Here is a 25,382-nt window from a genome sequence, read left to right on the forward strand (position 1 = left end):
TCTGCTTGGAATTTATGGCGTGGCTGGGCCTTGAACTGACACTGAGCATCTCCCCTAACCATCCAAGATCTCTACCGCGAGGTGCGAAAGCAACCAATGCCTCCTGTCCTGGCGCCCTGAAAACAAGGCCGCGCTCTCCCGCAGTGTAAACCCAGACGCCCCACGACGCCACCCTCCCGTCAAGGGAGCCGGCTTGGCACGGTCGCCGGAGCCAGAAACCGGGTGACAGGAGCCGCGTCTCCGGGGCCCGGCGATGACGTCAGCCGCCGCGCTCCAGCATCGCGAGACTCCCCTCTCCCTCCCCCGGCTCCCTGCCTCCCAACCGCCCGCGCCTGCTGCCAGGCAGCGGCGGAGATGGCGAGCCGTGGAGCCCGGCCGGTGACGAGAGCAGCGGCTCCGCCATTGGGCGACGAGGCCTGAAGGACGGGCCAGCTTGGCGCACGAGGAGAGACTCAGGCGGCCCCGAGAGAGCCTGGGCAATGGAGGCCAACATGCCGAAGCGGAAGGAGCCTGGCAAGTCCCTCCGCATCAAAGTCATCTCCATGGGCAACGCCGAAGTGGGGAAAGTGAGTACTGGGCGCCGGGAGGGGCGGGACCGCGGCGAGCGGGGCGACGTCTCATTGGCTGGGAGGGCGGCCACTCAACAGCCTGGGGCCCATCCTCTTCCCCGCCCCCGAGCAGGCCCAGCGCTCTCGAGAAGCGCCGGCCCCGCGAGGAAAACTATCGTGACCTTTTTGACCTTTAGATCGTCCCCTCCTTCACCGACGTCACTCTCCCTAAAGGTGTCTGGGGTGGCCTCTAACCCTTCAGTGTACGCCAAAGAGCGTCAGGAGGCCTGGGTGTTAATGTCGGCTGGTCTGCTCAGGTTCCAGACCAGCGTTCTGGGTGACCGGTCCAGTACCTGGAGGTGGAGAATAAAAGTTCTTGGGAGCCGATGGAACTTAGTGGGGTGCACCCGGAATCTACCTTCCCATCATAAACGAGCATAATCGAACCCAGATTTTCACAGATGCACTGGGTGGTAAGGATCCCGACTTGTTTTTAATTTCCGGTCATCACGTCTATTCTCCCAAAGATGCCTCAGTTCCACCGCCTTTCTCTCTGCTGTCTGCTGAGTGTTAGACTTAAACTCGCCATTGTATGGGAGAGGGAGAACAGTGGTGATCACACGCCTTTCCCTAAATGAATTCTGTCCCTCTTCTCCCAAATTGTCTCTCCTGGTTAAGTGGAAGCTGTTGGTTAAGAACCACCCAAGGGGCTGGGGATGTGGCTCAAGCGGTAGCGCGCTCGCTTGGCATGCGTGCGGCCCGGGTTCGATCCTCAGCACCTCATAACAACAAAGATGTTGTGTCTGCCGAAAACTAATAAATAAATATTAAAAAAAAAAAAAAAAAAAAAAGAACCACCCAAGGTCATCAAATCAGTGGCATGGGATTGGAACCCGAGTGACATTTTCCCACTGCGGTGCTCTTTCCATCACTGAATGTTGTCAAAGTCAACTGGAGAACTAGGTTCTAAATGCAGAAGTTACTAAGGAGTGTAATTTGCAGGAGATGCTCAGGGAATGTTTATTAGTTTTGTTTTTTTCTATTTAGCATGATCCTGTACTACTTATGTGTCTCTGTGTACATAAGTATTAACAGCACTTACTGAGAGTCAACATTTGTTGAATGTTAACTATGTGCCAGGTGTTAAAAAGAAGAGAAAAACCTCTAGGGTATGTACTAAACTGCCTAAGTGAGCATATGTCACTTTGGTAATTTTACTATGCCTAATGGTGCAATATTAGAAGCATCCCCAAATGCCCAGTGTAACAACATTTATTTAACATTTTCCTAGATTTCTTATCCAATGCAACTAGACAAGAGAAAGAAATATGTATTTGCAATAACAACTGAAATAAAATGCCTAGGTCTAAACTTAAGAATAGGTAGGACCTACATGAAAGAATTATCCAAACTCTACAAAGGGACATAAAATTACTTTTGCAAATGGAAAGATACACTTTTCCCTTAGATAGGCTACTCAATATATAGTGTATTGTTATTTAAAATAATCTACAAAAGTTGCTCAATTACAGTTAAATCATCAGTGAAGTTTCAGAACATCATAAAAAGTTACCAAAGCTTGGGTTGGCTCCTTGGTAGAGTGCTTGCCTTGCATGCGTGAGACCCTGGGTTCCATCCCCAGCACCACATAAAAATAAAACAAATAAAAATAAAGATATTGTGTCCCTCTACAACTAAAAAAAAATAATTTTAAAAAGTCACTAAAGCTCTTATGAAAAATTAAACATGAGAATAACCAAGAAAATTATGAAAATAGATATGAGAGAATAACTCTACTAGATATTTTTAAACATATTAAAGTTACCAGACTTTTCCTGTTGGAACCAGAAAGGAAATATTGATACATAAGTGGAACAGAATAGAGTTCAGAAATACACTCAAACACAAAAGGAAATTCAGTTTATGTTTACTACATTGTACGATCATGAAAAAGTAGAGTCCATTTAATAAGTACTATTGGAACAACTGGCTATTATTTGGGGTGGGGTGGATTCCTACTGCATTTCTTTCTCAAAATAAATTTTAAATGGATTAAAAATTTAAGTATAACTTTTTAAAAATTTATTATTTTGTCTTAGTTATAAAAGTAGTACATACCTGCTTTTAAGAATTTGGAAAATAGAGAAATATAAACAGGTAAATAATTTTAAAGATAAAAATCAAGGGCTGGGGCTGTAGCTCAGGAGAGTGCTTGCCTCACATATGTGAGGCACTAGGTTTGATCCTCAGCACCACATAAAAATAAATGAATAAATAAAGATATTATGTCCATCTACAACTAAATTTTTTTTTGAAAAATCAAGATATACCCTATAAACAATCCTTCAATCAGAAAGCAAATCAAAACAAAAGAAAAAGTAACTGAAAAGCAATGAAAAAGAGAGACTCCAAGTCAAAACCTTAAGGATAAGACTAAAGCAATAGTAAAAGCACTACAATGTCTTACTCATTTCTAAGGAAGAGAAAAACTGAAGGAACTTAGGGTTTCACAACTTTGTGAGTATACTAAAAACCACCAAACTGTATACATTAAAAAATGCAAATTTGGGGGCTGAGGTTGTGGCTCAGTGATAGAGCACTTGCCTAGCACAGGTGAGGAACTGGGTTCGATCCTTAGTACCACATACAAATAAGTAAATAAAAATAAAGGTTAAATTCTTTAAAAAAATGTGAATTTTATAGTTTGTGAATTAATGCTCAATTAAAACTAGAGAAACTTAATACTTAAGACATCAGGAGAAAAAACACAAAATTAACTGAAAGAATTATTTAGAAAGACTAATGAAAATGAAAAATGTCTTAAAATCTTCTTAAGAAAAATAGAGAAAGCAAAAAAATATTGCAAAATTTATACTGGAAGAGACTAAAAGAATGATCAGAGAATACTATGTACAATTCTATGTGATTACATTTGAAAATGGAAGATTTCCTGGCAAAGTACAAATTTCAAAAATTACAAAGTAGAAAATCCAATCTCTTTTCAGAAGAAATTTAAAAGTTAAAGATTTACCATCCAAAAAGAGGTATCAGATGGTTTCACAGATGAGCTTTATTTAAGCTTTAAAAAACATATAATTTTAATTATTTAAGTAATTCCACAGCAAAAAAAATAATTAGCACCCAATTTATTATATGAAGTTATAGTAATTTTAGCAAAACTTGATATTGTATCACATGCACATAAAAATACAATATTTCTAAGTATCAACAAATAGAATTCAACAATATATCAAAAACCATTCATATTGACAAGGTTTATCCCAAGACTGCAAACATGGTTCAATATCAAGAACTTAAGGGGGTGGGTTTGTGGCTCAGTAGTAGAGTGCTTGCCTAGCATGTGTGAGGCACTGGGTTCAATCCTCAGCACCACATAAAAATAAATTACTAAAGGTACTGTGTCCATCTACAACTAAAAAATTATTTAAAAGAAAAAGAAAAATATAATTTGCTTCATCAACAAATCAGTAGAGGAAAGCTGTTATGATACTTTCAGTAGGGTAGAAATATTTTATATAACCAGTAGTTGGTTCTGATAAATAATCCTTAAAATCAGAATAAAATGAAACCTTTTAAAATATGATAAAGAATATTTGTTATTAACCACCAACAAACATCATGTCAATTGGTAAAATACTAAGGCAATTTCCATTAAAAAGATACAAAAGAGAATACTTGCAGTTATCCTTATTATTGAACACCATTTTAGAGTTTCTAGAGATATAATGAGAAAATGAAATAGGCAGTATAAATAATCAAAGAGAGGGCTGGGGTATAGCTCAGTAGTAGAGCATTCGCCTAGCATGCACAAGGTCCTGGGGCTCAATCCTCAGTACTGGGGGGGAAATAGAGAGATATAAGTAAATAATCTTTTTGCTGATTATATTTTATATCTAGACTATCCAATTAAGCCTTTAACCTGATTTAGTTAATTAGAGAGTGTGGTAAGGTGACTAGATATAAAAAAATACATAAAAATAAGTTATCTATATTAGCAATTAAATCTAAAAGTAGAAAAAGATATTCTGTTTACAATAATAAAACCTAAAACATCAGTAACAACATATGTAACAAGAAATATATAGTACTTACAGGAAAAAATTAACATCTGAACCATGGGAAACCATGTTCTTTTTTGGGAAGACCATATTATACTACCAGTTCTTCTAAATTTAGTACGTAAATTTAATGCAGTTCCAATTAAAATATTAGCAAGTTATTGGGCCTTTTTAAAAATTATTTTTTAAGTTTTATTTTTTTTAGATATTTTTAGTTGTAGTTGTTGATGGACTTTTATTTTATTTATTTATTTTTATGTGGTGCTAAGCATTGAACCCAGTGCCTCATACATGCAAACATGTAGCTCCACCACTGAGCTACATCCCCAGCCCCTGGGCCTTTTTTTAAAAAGGGGATTATTTTTTAGGAGAATTATCCTAAAATTCATAAGAAAAAAACTAATCAAAATATGAGAAAGAAAAAAATGGGGCTGGACAGTAGAAAGAGGGGAGTTTTCTTAGACAGTTGATATAGTCTAAAGCTAATGAAGAAAGCATGTATTAGCATAATCAAGACAAACCAGATAAGTGGAACAGAACAGAAAGTTCAGAAATAGATAGAAAATGTTAAAAGTGTTATCTTCACTAAATACAAAAGTAAACTACAATGAACTTATGGTTTAAATATTTCAAAACAATAAAATTTTCAGAAGAAAATGTGAGAATACGTACAACCTCAGGGAAATCTTTACAGCCAAGAAAATAAACTCAGAAACCATTAAAAAAAAAAAAAATTGAAAGAGCGGATACCATGGTGTACAACTGTAAAACCAGTGGACTTGGGAGACTGAGGCAGGAAGATTGCAAGTTCAAGGCCAGCCTTAGCAATTTAGTGAGACCCTAAACAACTTAGTGAGACCCTGTCTCCAAATTAAAAACAAAAAGGGCTGGGAATGTGGCTCAGCGGTAAAGTACCTCTGGGTTCAACCCCCACTACCAAAGGAAAGAGAGCGAGAGAGATTAAAAGAATGATTAGAAAATACTACATAAATTTAATATAATTTTTTGTATTTAGTACTGTAAATATGAATAATAATATAGTATTACATATAAATAATAAAAGCAAAATAATAATACCTATTAAAAAGTTAAAAGACAACATCCTAGGGCATATATTTGTAACTCATATGTCACACAAAAAGCTAATTATATATAATGTCCCAAACCAGAAAAATCGATAAGGAAAAAATGCATAACCCCATAGAAACATGGAAAGGGACTATGAACTGGACAATACACAGAAGAGGAAATCCAAACATTCAATAAGTACATGAAAGATACACAGCTTCATTTTTAGTAAGCAAAATGCACATTAAAGTAACAATGACATTACTTGTCACTAACCAGTTTGGCAGTCGTTAATGGATGATAGCATCTAAACTGGCAGGAGAAGAGGGTACCTGCATACTACTTTTAGAAATAAACCTTTTGGGGCTGGGGCTATAGCTCAGTGGTAGAGAGTTTGCCTAGCACATTTGAGGCACTGGGTTTGATTCTCAGCACCACATAAAAATAAATAAATAAAGATATTGTGTCCATCTACAACTAAAAATATTTAAAAGAAAGAAAGAAACCTTTTGAAGAGCAATTGGCAGTAGCTACTAAAATAAAAGAAGCGTTCTTCAACCCAGCAGTTCTACTTCTGCAAATCTATTCCACAGAAATTAAAGTGCCCCTTTTAAAGCACATGTATACACAAAGCATTTTTTGTAATATTATAGCAGAGAAAAAGACTGAAAGCAGTGAATTTTTTATTAAATACTTGTATATCATGGATTATTATGCAATCATGAAAAAAGTGAGTTGGAACTATGTCATTTAACGTGGAGAGATTACCATAGTTTATTCTTCTTAAGACAGAAAAACAAACTGCAGAATATATGCAGTACTGTATAATGTGGGTATTTTTTTACTGCAAGTAAGAGGAACCCAAGGCAAATATTTACTTACCATAATTGGAAATCTAGAAATAGGGCAAGCTTCAGAGTGAGTTGATACACAGACTCAGTACCATTAGGGGCCCAGGCCACTCTCATCCTTGTGCCAACAGCATTGCTGGCTTTATCTTAATGCTGATTCCCCGAAGTCAAAAGGTGACCTCCCACAGCAACTGGGGTATCTTACTATTTTTTTCATATTCTATGTGGATAACAGTGACTTTTCTTTCCAGAAGTCCTGAGCCAACCAAGGTTTTAAGACCAAGGAGAAAGATTTGAAAGTTTGTTATCTTGGGAAGTGGAATAGAGAATTTGAGAAGAAATAAACAAAAGACTGAAGGGAGTGGGGGTGTCCATGAAATAGTTTATATGATATGTTCCCATCCATGAAAATAAAATATATACCTGCAATAGGTCGAATCTTATGAAGTTGCAGACATTTGAATTTTTTAAAAAATGGCAATTTAGGGCTGGGCTTGTGGCTCAGTGATAGAGTACTTGCCTCACATGGGTGAGTCACTGGGTTCGATTCTCAGCACTGCATATAAGTAAATGAATAAAATAAAGGTCCATCAACAATTTAAAAAATATATATATATTTTTTTTTTTTTTAAAAAATGGCAGTTTAATATGGTTTAAGCTAGCACATAAAGTGTTTGAGCCACGTGTGTGGCACACACCCAGCTACTTAGGAAGCTAAGGCAGGAGGATCACTTGAGCCCAGGAGTTCAGGGTCAGCCTGGGCTACAGAGAAAGACCCCATCTCAAAAACAAAAAGAAATGTTGGAAAAGGTAGTTACCAACATGTTTTTGATCATTATCTCAGAGTAGTGGGTTTTGAGAGCTTTTTTTAATATTTGTTTTTTAATTGCAGTTGGATACAATACCTTTATTTTATTTTATTTTTGTTTATGTGATGCTGAGGATCCAACCCAGGTCCTCGAATGTGCTAGGCAAGATGTCTACTGCTGAGCCACAATCCCAGTCCCTTAAGAGGTTTTTTTTTTTTTTTTTTTTGATAGAATATCTTTAATTAATTTATTTATTTTTATGTGGTGTTGAGGATTGAACCCAGGGCCTCACCCATGCTAGGCAAGCACTCTACCACTGAGCCACAACCCCAGCCCCCAATCTTCCTTAAACATTTCTATACTATTTGGATTTTTTTATAATAAGCATATATGCCCTCTGAGCCTGTTTTTGTGGATCATGACTAGCTGTGTTTCTGCTGAAGTCTCATTAGATCTTGAACACAGTTGTGAGAGAGAAATAGAAAATGTATACATTTCATATCAAGTGTTCTGCCCCACTGGGAATGTCATCTCCAGCCTTAGAGATTTATCTCAAAAACTTTAGATAGAGCATTTGTGGGGTTAAAACTCAAACTTCTGCCCTAAATTTTGGTTTTCTATTCAGGTAAAACTTGGGCAGTTTTGCAAAACATGCTTAATAGGTTGAATCAGGCTGTAACCATGTCAGATTATTATTATTTCTTAATATATTACCTCAGAATTAACATAGTATGAGAAAAGAGATGAGGTCACAGATGTTAGCATGTTAGGAAACAAGATCCTAAAAAACACTGAGAAGTGGCCTGTGGTTTGGGAGTAGTTGCCTACCAATGTAGGAAGTTGAATTGGATATAAACAAAGATCACAGAGAAATCTCAAGTTTCCCTCAGAGAGGATTAGGCCCTTAGGAATCCTTCTTTTCTTCCCAAAAGATTAAACAATTAAGAAAAATGTAAAGCTTTATTATATCACTGAGCTACAATTAATGTACAATTCACTTATTTAAAGTGTACAGTGGGGGCTGGGGATGTGGCTCAAGCGGTAGCGCGCTCGCCTGGCATCCGTGCGGCCCAGGTTCGATCCTCAGCACCACATACAAACAAAGATGTTGTGTCTGCCGATAACCAAAAAATAAATATTAAAAAAAATAAAAAAATAAAGTGTACAGTGGGCTGGGCGTGGTGGCACAAGTTTATAATCCCAGCTACTACCAAGGCTGAAGCAGGAAGATCAAAAGTTCAAGGCCAGCCTGAGCAACTTAGTGAGACCCTATCTCAAAATAAAAAAATTAAAAGATCGGGATGCAGTATAGTGGTAGGGCACTCCTGGGTTCAATTCCCAGTATCATTAAAGAATTTTTTAAAAAATTAATTAGAAAACAAAGTGTATATTCACAAAGTTATGCAGCTGTTATTACAATCAATTGTAAACATTTTCATCATTCCCTATAAAAACCACATAGCAATTAACAGTCCACCCCATTACCCCTGACTCCCAAGCTGAGGCCACCACTCATGTTCTTCCTGCTTACATGGATTTGCCTGTTCTGAACTTTCTCATAAATGGAATCAACAGTGGTCCTTTATGACAAGCTTCTTTTACTCAGCATGTCATTGACAAGGCTCATCTGTGTGGTAGCATGTGTCAATACTTCCTGTCTTCAGGAAGGATTTAAACAGAGAAAAAAGTATTTCCTTGTGTGGATATAACACATTTTATTTATCCCTTTGGGTTTTTTTTTTTTAACTTTTCAGGTACTGTAAATAATGATAATGTGAACATACAAGTTTATATTACAAACTTTTATGTGAGAGGGGAAATGTTTTTAATCTTACTCAGATATAAGTGCCATTTTTAGTACATTGGAAAGTAAAATGTTAGGTTCTCATTACATTATCTTATAACATCCCAGAATTCTTATGGCACTTAAGACAACTGTAATTTAAAAGCTTACTTGTATAATTATTTACTGCTACCTGTTTACAGAACACTGCAAGCTCCTTACAGGTAGAAACTCGATCCTGTCTTCACATCCCAGCACCTAACTCCATATCCAGCACAGGTGGTCATAAACTCATTATTTGTCTAATGAGTGAATATATACTTTTTTGTATAGATTAAGAAGATTATTTTGTTTTTAATTCTGTCAGATCACTGTCTCTGTGTTATCACAGCATAAAAGCTTTATTTATGCTTTTATTTTGTTGATTAATACCATATGTTATCATTTGAACCTGTCACTATTCGATATCGATATGCTATTTTGGGGAAACTTATTCAAGTAAATCAGTTTGGCTGCACAGTTAATATTTAGTTTTGTTTTGTATTTATTTAATTTTATCTATTCCCCCTGTATTTATGTTATCTAACTTAGCTTGTAAGATCCTAAGGAACAGGACCCTATCTCTTTGTATTATAGGAATGATTATTAATATTGTTATTTAAGTGTGTAACTTTATAAACAGTTTAGTTAACAGACTAGTGTTAAAGGATTTTCTGGTCTCTGAAGCTCATGAATAATTTTTTAAGGCTTTATTTATTTTTCTAGGCTCTTGTGAGAGAAAACATTTGAGAAGTACCTACAAGCTATAAAGCATTTTAAATAGTGTATCCTTGGGGCTGGGAATGTGACTCAGTGTGGAGCACTTTCTAGCACGCATGAGGCCTGGGTCTCCATTCCCAGCATTGCAAAAGAAGAAGAAGAAGAAAAAAGTATAGCTTCTTAGCAGTAACCCCCTAGAAGAAATTTTTCCTTCAGTTCATAAGGAAATTTACATTGTAAATTAACCATTCATTATCAGAAATAGTCCAAGCTATTCTAGGATAATTGATGCTTGCTTATATTCATTTGGTGGTTTTTAAGCCTCTGTGAAAGGCAAAGAGCTAGTTTCTGCAAAAGATAGAAGGATGATGCCTGCCTCGAGTAGTTCAGTGCCTAGCTGAAGAGAGGAGGTAAACAGCCACCCTGAGAAGCTAGGTCACAGTGCGTGGCCATGTATGGCTGCTGGCATGTGCGAGAGGCCACATGTGTACATCTGTAATAATAGAAATGTAAAGAGCAGAGGAGTTCAGATGCTCCATGTGCATGTATAAAGAGGAATTCAGTGCTCGGAATTTGATCTGGGCCTTAAAGGATGAGTAAGATTTGGGATGAAGGGGAGAAAGCTTCATTACAAAGTGAAGGGAAAAGAACTAACAAAAGTCAGGAAGTTAGTTTTGCAGAAATGCAGAATTTATATGGAAGGATTTAAACACAGAAAACAGATGAGGGCCAGATTCTAGAGGACCTTGAATAAAGGACAAGAGAATGTGAAGTCAAACTCTTTTCACAGTGAGAAGCCACTGAAGGTTTTTGAATTAGAGAAGTGAAATGGTGTCAGTAGCGTGCGGTATCGACTGAAGTTGGGAGGGAAAGGGGGTAGAGAGACCAGTAACGAATTTCCTATCGGCAGATGATGAGGACCAAAACCATACCAATGGGAATAGGAATGAAAAGAAAGATGGAAGATCCATTCAAAAGATTAAGAAAGGCCCAGAATCAAATCTGACTTTAATGTTTTGATTCTTTGTGACTGGGAGAATAGGGACATTATTAAAATGTCAGCAGGATGAGCTGCTTTTATGTGAACTTGCTGAATTTGGGACATGTTGAATTTGAATGAACAGCAGGACATCTAAGTAGAAACCAGTTTTATAGAAACTGGAGATGTGGATCTGCTCTTGGGAAAGAAGTCGAGGCAGACATAGATATTGTGGTGGCATTGAAAAGGTCTTCAAAAGAAAAGAGCACAGGAGTGAGAGCAAAACTGAAAACATACCCATATTTAGTATTAAGACAAGAATTTTAAAATAAATTTTCTTTAAACTCTTTGATTTTGGCATGTTTCAGGAATAGTTTTGGCTTTTGAAAACACTTTCATAGTGGTGAATAAAGAAACTATAATGAAGAAATGTGCTTACTTTGTATATTTTCCTAGTGTGTATTTACAAGATTTATATATTTTTACCTTTTTAGAGCTGTATTATAAAGCGATACTGTGAGAAAAGATTTGTGTCTAAATACCTTGCAACAATTGGAATTGACTATGGAGTCACCAAGTAAGTATATTGTTTCCCTGGGCTTGTAATTTACACAGAAATCTGGAACTCTTCCCAAAATGATCTATATTTGCATGAATGCATTGATGCAGATATTCTTACAATAGAGACGTTGAAGATACATTGGGAAAGATAGCACTAAGATCTTTACATCCATGAGGCAATCAGTCATTCCTTCATAGAGCCACCATGTCAAGCACACTGTGTCCCACAGCCTTGGGACACAGTAGGGGGAGGACAGACAGTGACAAGCAAGTCATCACAGAGCCTAACTGGCAGGTGCAGCTTTTTAGGAAACATGTCTCTACACAAGCTGGTCCTGTCAGCCGGTGTGTTTTTAAATGTTTTGAAATATTCTAAAAAACATCTACGTATGTGGAAAATTATGTGTGATGATTTATTTGGAGGTAAATCAAAGAGTGGGTTGAGTTTGAGGAGAAAGGATTAAGTTAGCAGGAGAGACACGGAATAGAATTGGGGTAGAAGGCACGATCCCACACTTGACTCTTCGCCCGTACTCAAGTGCGGCCCTCGTGCCTTCCTGCCTCTGTGACGTTACCATACTGTCCCCTAAGTATAAAAAACCCTGTTCCCATGAGATCTTCTGAACCCTCCTTTATAGGTCATGATCTTTTTGCAACTGAGACATCTTAAAGTTCTCTGTGCTATTTATGGTCCTTGCCCTAAATTGCTTTTTGTTATTATTATCTGTATATTTTTAATGCCTCTTAAATTATAAATGCCTGAGGAAGAGGTTATTAGTGTAAGTTCTTTCCAAGTGCCTGATGCAGTGTGTATACCTAGTTGGTGCTCAATAATTATTTATTATACATAAAGGATACATCTAAAGAGAAAATCTTCAGATTAGAATATGAAGGCAGTATTCAAAAAGGCAGACAAAAACCGTGGGGTATATATGTATAGCAAAATGTTGATTACGTGAATGGCAGAGTTGAGTTTAGGTGCGTAATTACACACCTTCGTGTCTGTACAGTAGCTCAAGTAAGAGCTCTGTAAGGTTGTTACATCACCATTTATCACCTGGCAGCAGCAGAGGGTATTTCTGCAAGTTTTCTTTAAAGAATGAAAGTCATAGCACTTAGCTATGAAATGTATAAAGCTTTTCATTTGAAATCCACATTTTTTTTTTCCTAGTTTACTTTTCCCTTCCCTACTTAAGGGCACAGGATTTCATTAGTGATATAAGATACCCTGTTTAAGGCAGCTTTGTTTTGTTCTATTTTGCTACCAGGAATTGAACCCAGGGGCACTTAGCCACTGAGCCACATCCCCAGCCTTTTTTTTTCTTAGAAATAAGGTCTCAAATAAGTTCTGAGGCTGGCTTTGAACTTGTGATGCTCCTGCCTCAGCCTCCCAAGCTGCTAAGATTACAGGCATGTGCTATGGTGACTTTGTATTTAATCCATATAAGTTACTAGTTTACTTATCTAAGAAATGGAAATTACCATATTGTGCCAGAGAATTGCAGTTTATTTGACAAACTTCTGTTTTTTACTGAAATTTCTTTTGGAAAAGATGGTTTTCTCATGATGAGTCAGACAGAAACCAACTCAAACCAACTCAAGCAAAACCTGAAAGAAAAGGGTATTAGTCAATTCACATATTCCAGTTATAAGGATGACACAGTGAGGCCTCAGGGGAGGCTGGAACCAGAGACAGAATTTAGACAGATCATTTTACTACATCCATCTCTCTCTCTCTCTCTCTCTCTCTCTCTCTCTCGCTTTAGTCTTTTAAGTGTGCGGCTTGTACACAGCTGCCAGTGGCTCTGAAGCTCACATATTTAATTTTATTTTTACAGAAGAACTAAAATTAATATCCCAAGTTTAAAAATCCCAGAGGAGAGGGCTGGAGGTGTACCTAGTGGTGGAGTGCTCACCGAGCATGCATGACATCTAGTGTGCTACTGAAAAGACATGATGACTCCCTGGGTTCTATCCCCAGTTCCATGTGGGGGAAGTCTCAGGGAAGGATTTGATTGGCCCAAGTGGAGCAGGTGCCTTCCCCCACTCAGTGGAAAGGCATCTTAGCTTGGCCAGCAGAGTGGAAGCCATAGGAAGATGGCACAGCCATGTGCACCACAACTGGGAGAAGAAAGCCCGATGCTGTAGATAGCCATTCCTTCTTTCTGTTTTAATTTTGAAGCTTAATTTCAGTGTACTTAAAATTTATTTGTAGCCTTTGTGAAAGAGCAGATTCCTGGGGCCACTGCTAAGATTCTGATTCACTGGGTCTGAGGTTGGATGCAGGAATCTGCATTTTTAATACCTCTCCTGTAATTTTGAGGCAGGTGTTTTTAAGACCACACTGAAGCAAGCACTGCCTTGAGATAATAAAATTTTCTAAAGTAATTTCCTCCTCTGGCTTCCAAATTAAGTTGATCTCTTTGGAGTTTCAGTGTATAAAGACTGTTTTGTTACTTCTTGACTTTATGGGCTTTATGGGTTGTATCCCTGCTCAGCTACTATCTTTTTACAGTAAGAATTTTAAAAATATAAACTATGCCAGATCTTCCCCTGATGCTTTAAGTTCTAGTACTGTTTTGCACTCGGCCTCTGAGCTACTGCCCAGCCCTATTAGGGTTTTCTTTCCTCATTCTCTCTTTTGCAAGATGGATCCTGATTTCACAGGTGTTGAAGTGAAAACAGGCACCTTAGAACTGATGAAAAGCTATGAGCTTTCAGGAGCAAAGAAACCATGATAAGACACTTAGTGGCTAGTTTGACTTAAACATACAGGTAATATAAAATATGAAACAGGGGGCTACAGCTGGAGCTCAGCAGTAGAGTGCCTGCCTTGCACGTATGAGGCGCTGGGTTCGATTCTCAGCACCACATACAAATAAGTAAATAAAATAAAGGTACAACAACAACTAAAATATACTTAAAAAACATGAAACAACTGTAGGAATTATGGTTTCAGAACAGAAAGTGAGTGTTATAAATTTGGACTAGGGAATAATAATAAATAAATAAACCAGGAGGCAGTGTAGGGACAATGAGAGCGAGTGCTGAGGGCCTTGTGTTCCCTAGCAGCCCTGTCAAAATTCTAACCCTGAAACAGGTTGCTTTATGGGGCTGGGATGGAAGACAGATTTTTCTAAGTCACTTGGCTGGAGTAGAGTAGTAATGACTTCAATCTGTTTATTTACTGTTTTTAATTTCTATTCTTAACTTAGAAGGATCTTTTAGGAAATTTTGTGTTGAAACATTTATATTTAAAGTTCAGTAATTCCTTTTAGTTCATTAAAGTTTCTTTTGTTTATGTTAAATTCAGTTAAAAAGTAAATTTTATATATTTTTATAATAGCATAATTTCATTTTTATAAGGGTATTTATGTTTATCAATCTTATCTATGCATAGAAAGAAGTCTGGCAAAATCATAGAATTTGCAGGGAAATGGATGGCATTAGAGCAGATTATGCTAAGTGAAGCTAGCCAATCCCTAAAAAACAAATGCCAAATGTCTTCTTTGATATAAGGAGAGTAACTAAGATCAGAGTAGGGACGAAGAGCAGGAAAAGAAGATTAACATTTAACAGGGATGAGAGGTGGGAGGGAAAGGGAGAGAAAAGGGAAATTGCATGGAAATGGAAGGAGACCCTCAGGGTTATACAGTGGAGGGGGTAGAGAGAGAGGAGGGGAGGGGAGGGGAGAGGAGGGGAGGGGAGGGGAGAGGTGGGGAGGGGGGATGGTGGAGAATGGGAAAGGCAGCGGAGCACAACAGACACTAGTATGGCAATATGTAAATCAATGGATGTGTAACTGATGTGATTCTGCAATCTGTGTGATGGGGTGAAGGTGGGAGTTCATAACCCACTTGAATCAAAGTGTGGAATATGATATGTCAAGAAATTTGTAATGTTTTGAACAACCAACAATAAAAAATTAAAAAAAAAAAAAAAGGAAAAGAAAGAAGTCTGGGTTGTGATATCTATGTTAATGAAGGTTATTCTGTGTAGATAGGGCTTGAATATGACTTTTNGGGAGAGAGAAGGGAAATTGCATGGAAATGGAAGGAGACCCTCAGGGTTATACAGTGGAGGGAGTAGAGAGAGAGGAGGGGAGGGGAGTTGAGAGGTGGGGAGGGGGGATGGTGGAGGATGGGAAAGTCAGAGGAGCACAACAGACACTAGTATGGCAATATGTAAATCAATGGATGTGTAACTGATGTGATTCTGCAATCTGTGTATGGGGTGAAGGTGGGAGTTCATAACCCACTTGAATCAAAGTGTGGAATATGATATGTCAAGAAATTTGTAATGTTTTGAACAACCAACAATAAAAAATTTAAAAAAAAAAAAAAAAGAAAGAAAGAAGTCTGGGTTGTGTATCTATGTTAATGAAGGTTATTCTGTGTGATAGGGCTTGATATGACTTTTAATGTTCATCTTTCTATTTTTCCTTAATGTTTGAATTATTTATAATATTCATTTATGATTTTCCAATAGTGTTTTTTCTTTAAAAAAGACTAGAATATACTATGATATTAACTAATTAATTTTATTATGAATGATTATTGTTTCTCACTTTATTCTTTGTTTTCAAATTTGTTTCTGAAAACAAATTAACTATTGCTGTTGCTCAAATGAAGATCACACAAAACTTAAACATACATCATTAATGTTTGCAACTCTGCTGCATGTTAACCAAGTATAACCAGTAATAATTAAGATGTCTCTTACTAAGTGAACTAAAACTCCTTATTTTCCTTCATCTTAGTTGTACTTATCCTAAATTGATTTTTTTTTTTTTTTTTTTTAAGATTGAATGGAGTGGGATATATTCAAGTGTGAAGAATACAAACAGAACTCTTGCAGGGGCAGGAGGGGATGCTGATAGGGGTTGGCCACAAATTGATTTTTCTTAAAATCACAGCAGTAGCCAATATTTGTTGGTTCAGGGATGTGGCTTGAGATGAAGTGAAGGTGAGAGTATTTGCTCCAGGTGGAGTCAGAAGGTAGGGTCATCTGCCAGGTTCCTGGCTCCTGTTATACAAATGATCTGGAATTAGGAAGGAGACAAAGAAAGCCTCTTTCAAATTTCACACAGATATCCTTTTAAAATTAATAAATGACATAAATGATACTAAAGTGCATGCAGAAATCATGATCTTTGGAATTATTTCATTTGATTGTTTTAGAGTACAAGTCAGAGACAGAGAGATCAAAGTCAACATCTTTGATATGGCTGGACATCCCTTCTTCTACGAGGTAAGAAAGTTTGAGAAAATTTTATCCAGTATTGTCAGTGGGTTTGGGGAAAGATCCAGAATTATTTAAAACAACCAATATTTGAATTATGAATAATATTGGGTAAATTTTGCTCATATTTGTGGCCTTATCCTTAACTTAATAAACACCTGTTGATTTTTTAATGCTATGCTCTTAAATAGGGAGAGGAAATTTTATTGCTCATGTTTCAGACATTTAAATAGCTAAGACATTTCAACCTCAAAGGGCTTTTGCTTTTCGTATCTCAATCCAGAATGTGCGAGTATTAATGACATTCACACTTGGACTTAAGAACTTCGATGTCACCCCTTTCACAGTCGGCTCTAGCATGGTCTTTTGATCTCTACTGGTCATTGCATTTTTTTCTCCAAAAGAACTCAACTTGGTTTACTTTCATCTGTTTTTCAGTCCCAAGTGGCTTCACACTGAGTTTCCTGGCCCTTCCCTTTGGGTGGGCTTTTTCATTGTTCCTAAGGAGGCTCTTTGCTCTTTTCTGGTTTGGCCATTTTACTTCTGCTCTTCTCATTATTATTTCTTTTCTTCTGCTTGCTTTGGTTTTATTTTGCTCTTTTTTGTTCTAGGTTCTTAAGGTAGAAAACTAGATTATTGATTTGAGACTTTCTTCTTTTCTTTAGGTACATTTGGTGCTACAGGTTTCCCTCTCAGTACTGCCTTAACTGTGTCCACAAATGTTTAGATATTGTATTTTCATTTAATTCACTGGATTTCTTTGAGTTTATTCTATTTGGAGTTTTCAAACCTTCTTAAGTCTCTAGGTTTGTCTTTTGCCACATTTGAATATTCTCAGCCACTTTTTCTTTCTGTTTAAAAATTGTTTTTGAGGCAGGCATGGTAGCACTGGCATACCTGTGATCCCAAGTACTAGATGTTGAAGCAAGAGGATCACAAATTCAAAGCTAGTCTTGACAATATAGTGAGACCTTTTCTCAAAACAAAAAATAAAAAGGGCTGGGGGTGTGGCCCAGTGGTAGAACACCCCTAGGTTCAATCCCCAGTGTGAAAATAATTTTTTCTTTTTGAGAGGGGTCTTGCTCTGGTGCCCAGGTTTTGAGCATGAAACTTTCCTGCCTCAGCCTCCTGCAAGCTGGGATCACAGCTACTGCACCCGCCTGGCTATGATTTCTTTGAGTCGTTTTCAGCCCCCTGTTTCTCCTCTCCTCCCTGGATTGTTATCTTTTGTTTTAGTCCAACAGGTCCCGGAGGAGCTGTTCATTTTTTCTCTCTGATATTCAGATTTGGTCATTTTTATTATTCCACTTCCTACTTTACTTATTGTTCCTTGTCCCCTCCTATCAGCTATTGAGCCCAGTCTCTAAGCTTTGAATTTACATTATTTTTCAGTTCTAAAATTTCTGCTCAGTCTTTCCTGGGGTGGTGGGTGGGAGACAGTTTTCTTCTAAGGCATTTGGCTAGAGTAGATTAGTAAAGTCTTTTTATCTTGCCAAACTGCCCTTTTCCTGGTCCTTTGGTCAGAGAGATCAGGTTTTTGACTGGGCTTTTGTTTATCTGCACCTCTTGGCATTTTCAAGTTGTACTTCTGTTCAAGGCTTAGGTATGTGAGGCAAAAAGGAAACCCAGAAAACTCACCATCATATCATTCTTCAGGTCCCAGGGCTCCTAGCTTGTCTGCTGCCTTCTCTCCATCTTTCAGAGGTTTTTAAAAATTTGCTTTATGTATAATGTCAATACTTTTGCCTATACTTAGCAGCAAATAGAGAAATATTTGTCTACTTCATCTTGCCAGAGGAAACAGGATTTTTAATGGCTACATAATCTTCCAACTTTTGAATATTGCCAAATGTTTAGGTAAAATGACTTCCTTTTAAGTGTGAAGCTTCACAGAGGGTTATGTCCATTACACAAGTATAGAATATTATCAGTGCAAAAGGCCCAGAGCGCTCATTGACTATAAGTTTGACAGAGATTCTAACTACCAAAAATGCTAATGTCAATCTTAGATTACACCAAAGTCATGTCAATGGAGAGTTAGGAGATGCCTAAGGAGTACTGTGGTTTGTACTCCTGCCCACTGTAGGATTTTGTTTTGTTTCTGGTATTCCTGATCAATAGCCACCATTCAATCACAGATACCTGTATGCCAGTTTCCATGCTGGATGCTGGAGACATACGGTGTCCCTTGTCCTCATGGAATGTAAATATGTTAGAGAAAACACTTGTTAAACAAATGACAGAGTGCTCGGGAGCACTTAAAACCCAGACTCAGTCTATCCTGATGGTCAGGAAGTCCTGCTAAAGGATACAACATTTAAACCAAGAGCTGGTGGATACTTAAGTTATGTAGGAGGACATTCTGGGGACAGTATAATACCCAGCCCGGTTTTGAGTGGTGCAGAGGGTTTGGAGAATGAATATCTCTAATGACAGAGTCTCATTGCTTTGTGAACTAATCCTACCCAGAGTTAAAAACCCTAGATTGGCAATTTCTCCTTTGACTTTCACCATGATCCTGACCTTTCTTTGAAGAAATGTAGACCGAATTTGTACTACTACAACAGGGCCTTTCTAATATTTGTGAGTTTCTTCTTCTTTAGGTAAAGTATTTATATTCCTGCCACAGCTAGATCTGAGTCTTCCTGGTGAGCATCCCTTGTAGATGATCGCTTGTTAGCTGATGTGGAACTGAGAACTAAGACAACATTTCAGATATTTTCTAACTAGTGAAACACTCTGTTTCTGTTACTTTCCATTATTAGACACTAGGCTCTTATTAATATAACCTGAAATTGCAATATTTTTTCCAGCAGTTTATAAAATAGAATTATAATTACTAGAAACTCCCTCGTATAACCAGTTCTGAAATACCTTTTTGCTCAAATAGCCATGATCTCTCATTTTTTGTCCAATAGTTGCTGTTGCTCAGATGCTCCTTTTAGACAAGCAGTCATTTTCTTTCTAAGTTCCAAGCTGACCAGAATATACCTTGCTCAGCACACACCTAGTGAGGTACCCACAGCCATGCCCGCGGTTCCTGGCTTCCTCAAATCCTTGGTGCCTGTCCTCCATGGAAGGCATCAGTCCTCTTGATTGGTTTCCCAAAGTGCCTGCTGAGATAGGACCATCTCTTAATGTGTGAGGTAGCAATCTCAGAGAGAAGAGTCAGAGGTTAGGGAATGGCGGGGCCTGTCTCTTACCACCAGCATTGCTTCCACTGGGGCCCACAACTGAGGTCTGGTTAAAGGGTATCACAAGAACATTCTGAGGCCTCAGTGATACTAGACTAAGCTTTCTCTAGCCTACCAGCCAGTTTGCCATCTCTGCTTTTAAGAACAAATTCCTATTCCCTTAGCATCCTATTTAAACTTTGGATATAGTGAGTCTGCCAGGTATAAGAATAGAAAGCGATTTTTGGGAGGCCAGAATAACAGAACTGTATGGGACCATTGAAACATCTGCTTTGATCTTTTCATTTGACAGATGAAGAAACTAAGGCTGAGCATAATAAAACTTACTCAAGACTAGTAGGTGGCTTGCTGCTGAGCTCAGACTTGAACTTGAACTTGAGTCCCTTGAAACAGAAATCCATTGCACTTGTTTCAGTCTATTTTTACACACATACCTTTCTCTGGAGAGCATGACCTGCATTTGAAATTCTTTCTGTTTCCCTTGGCTTCTATCTTTGTTCTCTACTGAGGCACATCCAGCCATTCAATTAAAACAGTGTTTCAAACTCATATCTACTAGGCCCTGTGGGTGACCCAAGGATGGACACATCAAGATACAAGCCTTCCAGTTGCTGCAGTGTAGTGGAGAAGACAGCTAGATGAACTACCATCTGTGAAAATGGCAGGAAGTGAATGATTCACTGTTAGAAGTACAAATGGCTGTGGTATTCCAGGGGACATAGAGAGTACCTCTGTTCAGGAGGGCAGGGGGTGGCTGGTGTGCAAGATATGGCATTATAGCGAGACTTTGAAAGATTAAAGACACAGAGGTATCTGGTTCCTGATAGAGTTCACAAGGCCCAGGGTAGAATTAGATCATCTAGTGTGACTGTCACGGGAAGGTAAGAGGATAAGACTGAGAAGATTGGGGGAGAATTGACCAGAAATTTTTAACTTCATTTAAATGAGTTTGAACTTCAGAGAATTGGTAGCAGTGGGGAAATACCAAATAAATGTTGAGCCAGGGCTTTTAAAGATATACATGCAATATACTATATTGCTAGGAAAATTACTTAGAAGACTCTTAAAGCAGTGCAGTCAAGAGAGAATGTTGGAAGCAAGAATGGAAAGGAAGTGACAGGAGAATAAACATGGCACAGGTGACTTCTACTGGATTGTCCAAATCTGCTGAACAAAGAGAAAAGAAAGCACCAACGGTGGACACCGAACTTTCAACTCAAATGACTGAAAGAATGATGTGGGATTCATCATTGATGTCCAAAAGAAGGAAAAGCTTAAGAAAGAATGAGATGAAGAAATAAGTTGTCCCTGTTATACATATTGAATTGGAGATTCCAACAGGACGTTCAACTAGAAGAGTCCTGTACTAATTAGAAATGCAGGTCTGAAAGCCAATTTGAGAAGGCTCATCTTAGAGATTCTCACGGTTTAACCTGTACAAGCATTTGATATTGCTTAGAAGGAAGGAGTGAGAGAGAAAGGAAGAGGGCCCAGGATGGGATTTGGAAGGGCTTGGTGATGAGCTGGAGTGGGGCCAATGGGGAGGAGATGAATTGGTGAAAGAGAGTTTAAGAACCTGGAGAACGTAGTACATGAAGGCCAAGGCAGCAAGAGCTTCTGGAAAGAAGGAAGAGTCATCATTGGGTGCTGCAGAAGGGCTCAGGACCACCCTGCTGAGGGGAGAAGACTGTTGCTCATTGCTTGTCATTTCAAATTCTTTTTGTTTTGAATGGAAAGGAAGTGACAGGAGAATAAACACTGGTCTTCACTTCAGAAGATAGCCTCTTAGGTTCTGTAGATTTATAGACCTTATATTCCTGATCCAGGTATGTCTATGTATGGACACTCGTACCTGATGTGTGTAAGATACCTTCATTTCTTACTACACATCTAGTGTGGGTCTGGGTACATATTGGGATTTTGTGAAAAGAATGTTTAACTATGGCCTCTTAAAAGGGTCTTCCTGGAATTTTAGCCTGAACCCCCTCCTTGCTCACCTAGCCTCTTATTGCTTCTGCTCTGTTAGTGTGCCCTGTATTTCATGCCACTTCTTCCTCGAGTTGTAGCTATGCCCCAGAAGCAAGTTGCCATTTCTAATGAAACACCACAGAAAAATCCAATAATGATGGGCTGGGGCTGGGGCTCAGTGGTAGAGCACTTGCCTAGCATGTGTGAGGCCCTGGGTTCAATTCTCAGCACTGCATATAAATAAATAAAATAAAAGTCCATTGACAACTAAAAAAATATTTTTAAAAATTCAATAATGAATGCAGGGAAGAAAGGAAGAAGGTGAAGATACCCATTGTTTTCTAGGCACCCCTGTTAAGTACTCTGCCTTCATTATCTCATTTAATCCTCATAATAACCCTGTGAAGTAAGAGTATTATCCCCATTTTGCAGATGAGGAAACTGAGATGCAGAGAGGTTAAGTGACTTGCCCAAGATCACACAACTAGTAAGTAAGTGTGAACCCAGATCTATCTGCGTCCAGAGCCTGTGGTTTTGCCCTTATTATTACACTGAGGCTCTGACCTTGAAATTCAAAAGTTGGTATATAGACCCCAACAGTCAGGGAAGCTGTGCCTAGCACTGGGGAGAGCCATCTTTTGGATGTGATATATATAAAAGGATGAACCTGTGGCTGATATTTGTGTCATTTATGCTTTAGGTTCTTTTTAGTTGTTCACTCATCCTCCTAAGAACTTCATATAATTGGTGTTCTTTTTAAGGTCTACTAACAATTAAAAAGTGATTACTCCTGGGGAGTGGAACTGGAGGTGGGAAGGGTGGGCAGGAAGACACTTCCTTCTGCTCTAAGTCCTTGTATGGTAATAGATTTTTAAAAGTTAAGTTACTTTGATTTTATAAAAAGTCCTCTAAGAACAAGTAAATCCTGAGGAATGACAGCAAATGCCATGACTACATAGAAGAACACACTTTGCCTAGTTAATGATTATGAAATACATTCTTATAAAATCACAAAACCTACATCCTGTGCATCTGTTCTTCCACCCAAGGTCCGCAATGAGTTTTACAAGGACACGCAGGGTGTGATGCTGGTCTATGACGTGGGGCAGAAAGACTCCTTTGATGCCCTGGATGCCTGGCTGGCAGAGATGAAGCAGGAGCTTGGGCCTCACGGGAACATGGACAATATTGTATTTGTAGTGTGTGCCAACAAGGTAACTGCTTTGGAACTGGTATGCTCACCTTTCTAGGGAAGAGTCCAGATCTGAGAGTTTGGGGGAACTAACAAAAAGGAATTTATTGGGCTGGGGTTGTGGCTCATTGGTAGAGCCCTTGCTTTGCATGTGTGAGGCACTGAGTTCGATCCTTAGCACCACATAAAATAAAGAAAGGCATTGTGTTCATTAAAAAAAAAAAAAAAGAAAGAAATTTCTTTATTCTCAAGTTTAGGAATAGGCAACCTTTCAAAATATATGTCCTCATCTAAAAACAGATCACAACAAAAACCCCAAACCTGGGATATCAGGACTTTTATCCATTTTTTTCCCTGGTGTCCTACTTGGGGAAGGATGTTGGTGACAGTGGGAGAGGTAGACCTCCATAATAATCACACTCTGCCCTGATGGGAGGAGGGACATTCACTAGTGACATGTGGCTGTGGAAAGCAAGCTTGGGCTCCAGGAAATGGCAGATAATTGAAGCGTTTTCCACAGAGGTGGGCAGCAGCAGCCTTCCCACAGGGGAAGTGGGAACCCGAAGACCAGCCGACAGGCAGGTTGTTTGTTCTTTATTTGTTTTGCTCTTTTTGTCCTAATAATTTTATATACTTGTGCTGGGGCTCATTAAAAATAGTTTTTGCCTCAGTAAAGGATTGACAAAGACCCCCCTGAGTCTATTCTAGTGGACAATGTTGGAATCTTCTCTCCGCTCCCAACTTTTTCTATTTCAGATCGACTGCACCAAGCACCGCTGCGTAGATGAAAGTGAAGGGCGTCTCTGGGCGGAAAGCAAAGGGTTCCTGTACTTTGAAACCTCAGCACAAACTGGAGAAGGGATCAATGAGATGTTCCAGGTAACCAAGCTCTTGGTTATTTTAGGGTTAGCATCAAGGCCAGCCATGCTGCCTTTTAGTGGAAATTAGGAGACGCAGAAAACAATAGGAATTTCTCATTAGAATAAGGTCTTTCTCTAAAGGTGGAGAGAGCGGGAGCTCAGGAGTGATCTGTCTGCAGTCGGTTATAGCTCAGACTTGGGGGAGCATCAAAACTACCTGGGAATTAGCAAGGATGGTGGAATGTGATGGACATCATTATCCAAAGTTCATGTATGAAGACACGAATTGGGTGTCAACCTACTTTATATATAAACAGAGATAGGAAAAATTGTGGTATATATGTGTAATAAGAATTGTAATGCAAAAAAAAAAAAGTAGTACATGTATAAAGACATGAATTGGCATGAACATACTTTAAATACTAAGATATGAAAAATTGTGTTCTATTTGTGGAATAAGAATTGTAATACATTCCACAGTCGTGTATTTAAAAAAATAAAATCAATGATGCTAACCCTAAAATAACCTGGGGAAATTCTCCAAAATATAGATTTCTGGGCTCATGCCTACTGGAAGCTTAGTGTTGTGATGGAATCAAGAATCTATATTTTAAAAAAGCTCTCCAGGTAATTCTGATGTTCATCAAATGTAGTCAATAAGTTATTGTACCACTCAACCCATTATGTCCCATTGTTCTGTATATAGGACACCCATAAAAACCAATAAAAAAATTTTAGGACACCTATACAATTGCTTAATTTAAATTTTTATAGTTGTCCTATGTGTAGGACAATGGGACATAATGGGTTAAGTAAGAAAACAATTTTCTTTGAAACTACCCAAGTTTAATAAAAGTGTTATATTTGTATACAGAATCAATGGAAGTGTTACTGTGGCAAAACTGCCTTGCCACAGCTAATATAATCCAATATTGTAGTCCACAGGGGTGCAAATAAAAGAGACTATCATTATAGAATCCAACCAGTCACACTTAAAAATAAGGCCTCACAGGCTGGGGTTGTGGCTCAGCGGTACAGCGCTTGCCTAGCACGTGCAAGGCACTGGGCTCGATCCTCAACACCACATAAAAATAAGTAAAATAAAGGTATTGTGTCCAATTATAACTGAAAAAAAATATATTAAAAATAAATAAATAAGGCTTCACCAATCAAGCAGACACTAGAAGGATGTGCTCACATAGCAACCTGAATAAATGGTCACTTCTTCAAACCTACTAATCTTGAATCACTTCAAGAGAAGGAGGCTATTTAGAACAAGAAGTTATAAATCAACTCTTAATTACATGATGATATGAATAATGTATTTTTCTTTTTATGACTATAGCTGGTATTTTTAGGATTTTAAACAGAGTAGTTAGTACTGTAAAGAGTTTTTCTTAATTATTGAGTGGGATTATATTTAATCTTTTATGCTGAATTTCTTTCTCACAAGATGTCACCTCTCCTCCTAGAAGACAGGTTTGATCTTT

General features: G+C 38.2%; 1 protein-coding gene across 2 annotated transcripts in view; it reads left to right on the top strand.

Annotated features, from left to right (window-relative positions):
* The first annotated feature begins 286 nt into the window (after positions 1-286).
* Dnajc27 (DnaJ heat shock protein family (Hsp40) member C27) overlaps positions 287-25,382 on the top strand; it is a 36,691-nt gene continuing 11,595 nt past the window's right edge. The window contains exons 1-6 of one of the 2 annotated variants that reach the window (XM_048804722.1): positions 287-566; positions 866-1,021; positions 11,371-11,453; positions 16,618-16,687; positions 22,890-23,054; positions 23,789-23,911. In XM_048804722.1, the coding sequence (XP_048660679.1) occupies positions 1,010-1,021; positions 11,371-11,453; positions 16,618-16,687; positions 22,890-23,054; positions 23,789-23,911 (453 nt within the window). In that variant the 5' untranslated portion in view covers positions 287-566; positions 866-1,009. The remainder of the gene's footprint in view (positions 567-865; positions 1,022-11,370; positions 11,454-16,617; positions 16,688-22,889; positions 23,055-23,788; positions 23,912-25,382) is intronic. The other variant, XM_015479915.2, reaches the window with a different exon arrangement.

Source organism: Marmota marmota, unplaced genomic scaffold (assembly GCF_001458135.2).
Source record: "Marmota marmota marmota unplaced genomic scaffold, marMar, whole genome shotgun sequence".
In the NCBI taxonomy this organism is placed as follows: Eukaryota; Metazoa; Chordata; class Mammalia; order Rodentia; family Sciuridae; genus Marmota; species Marmota marmota.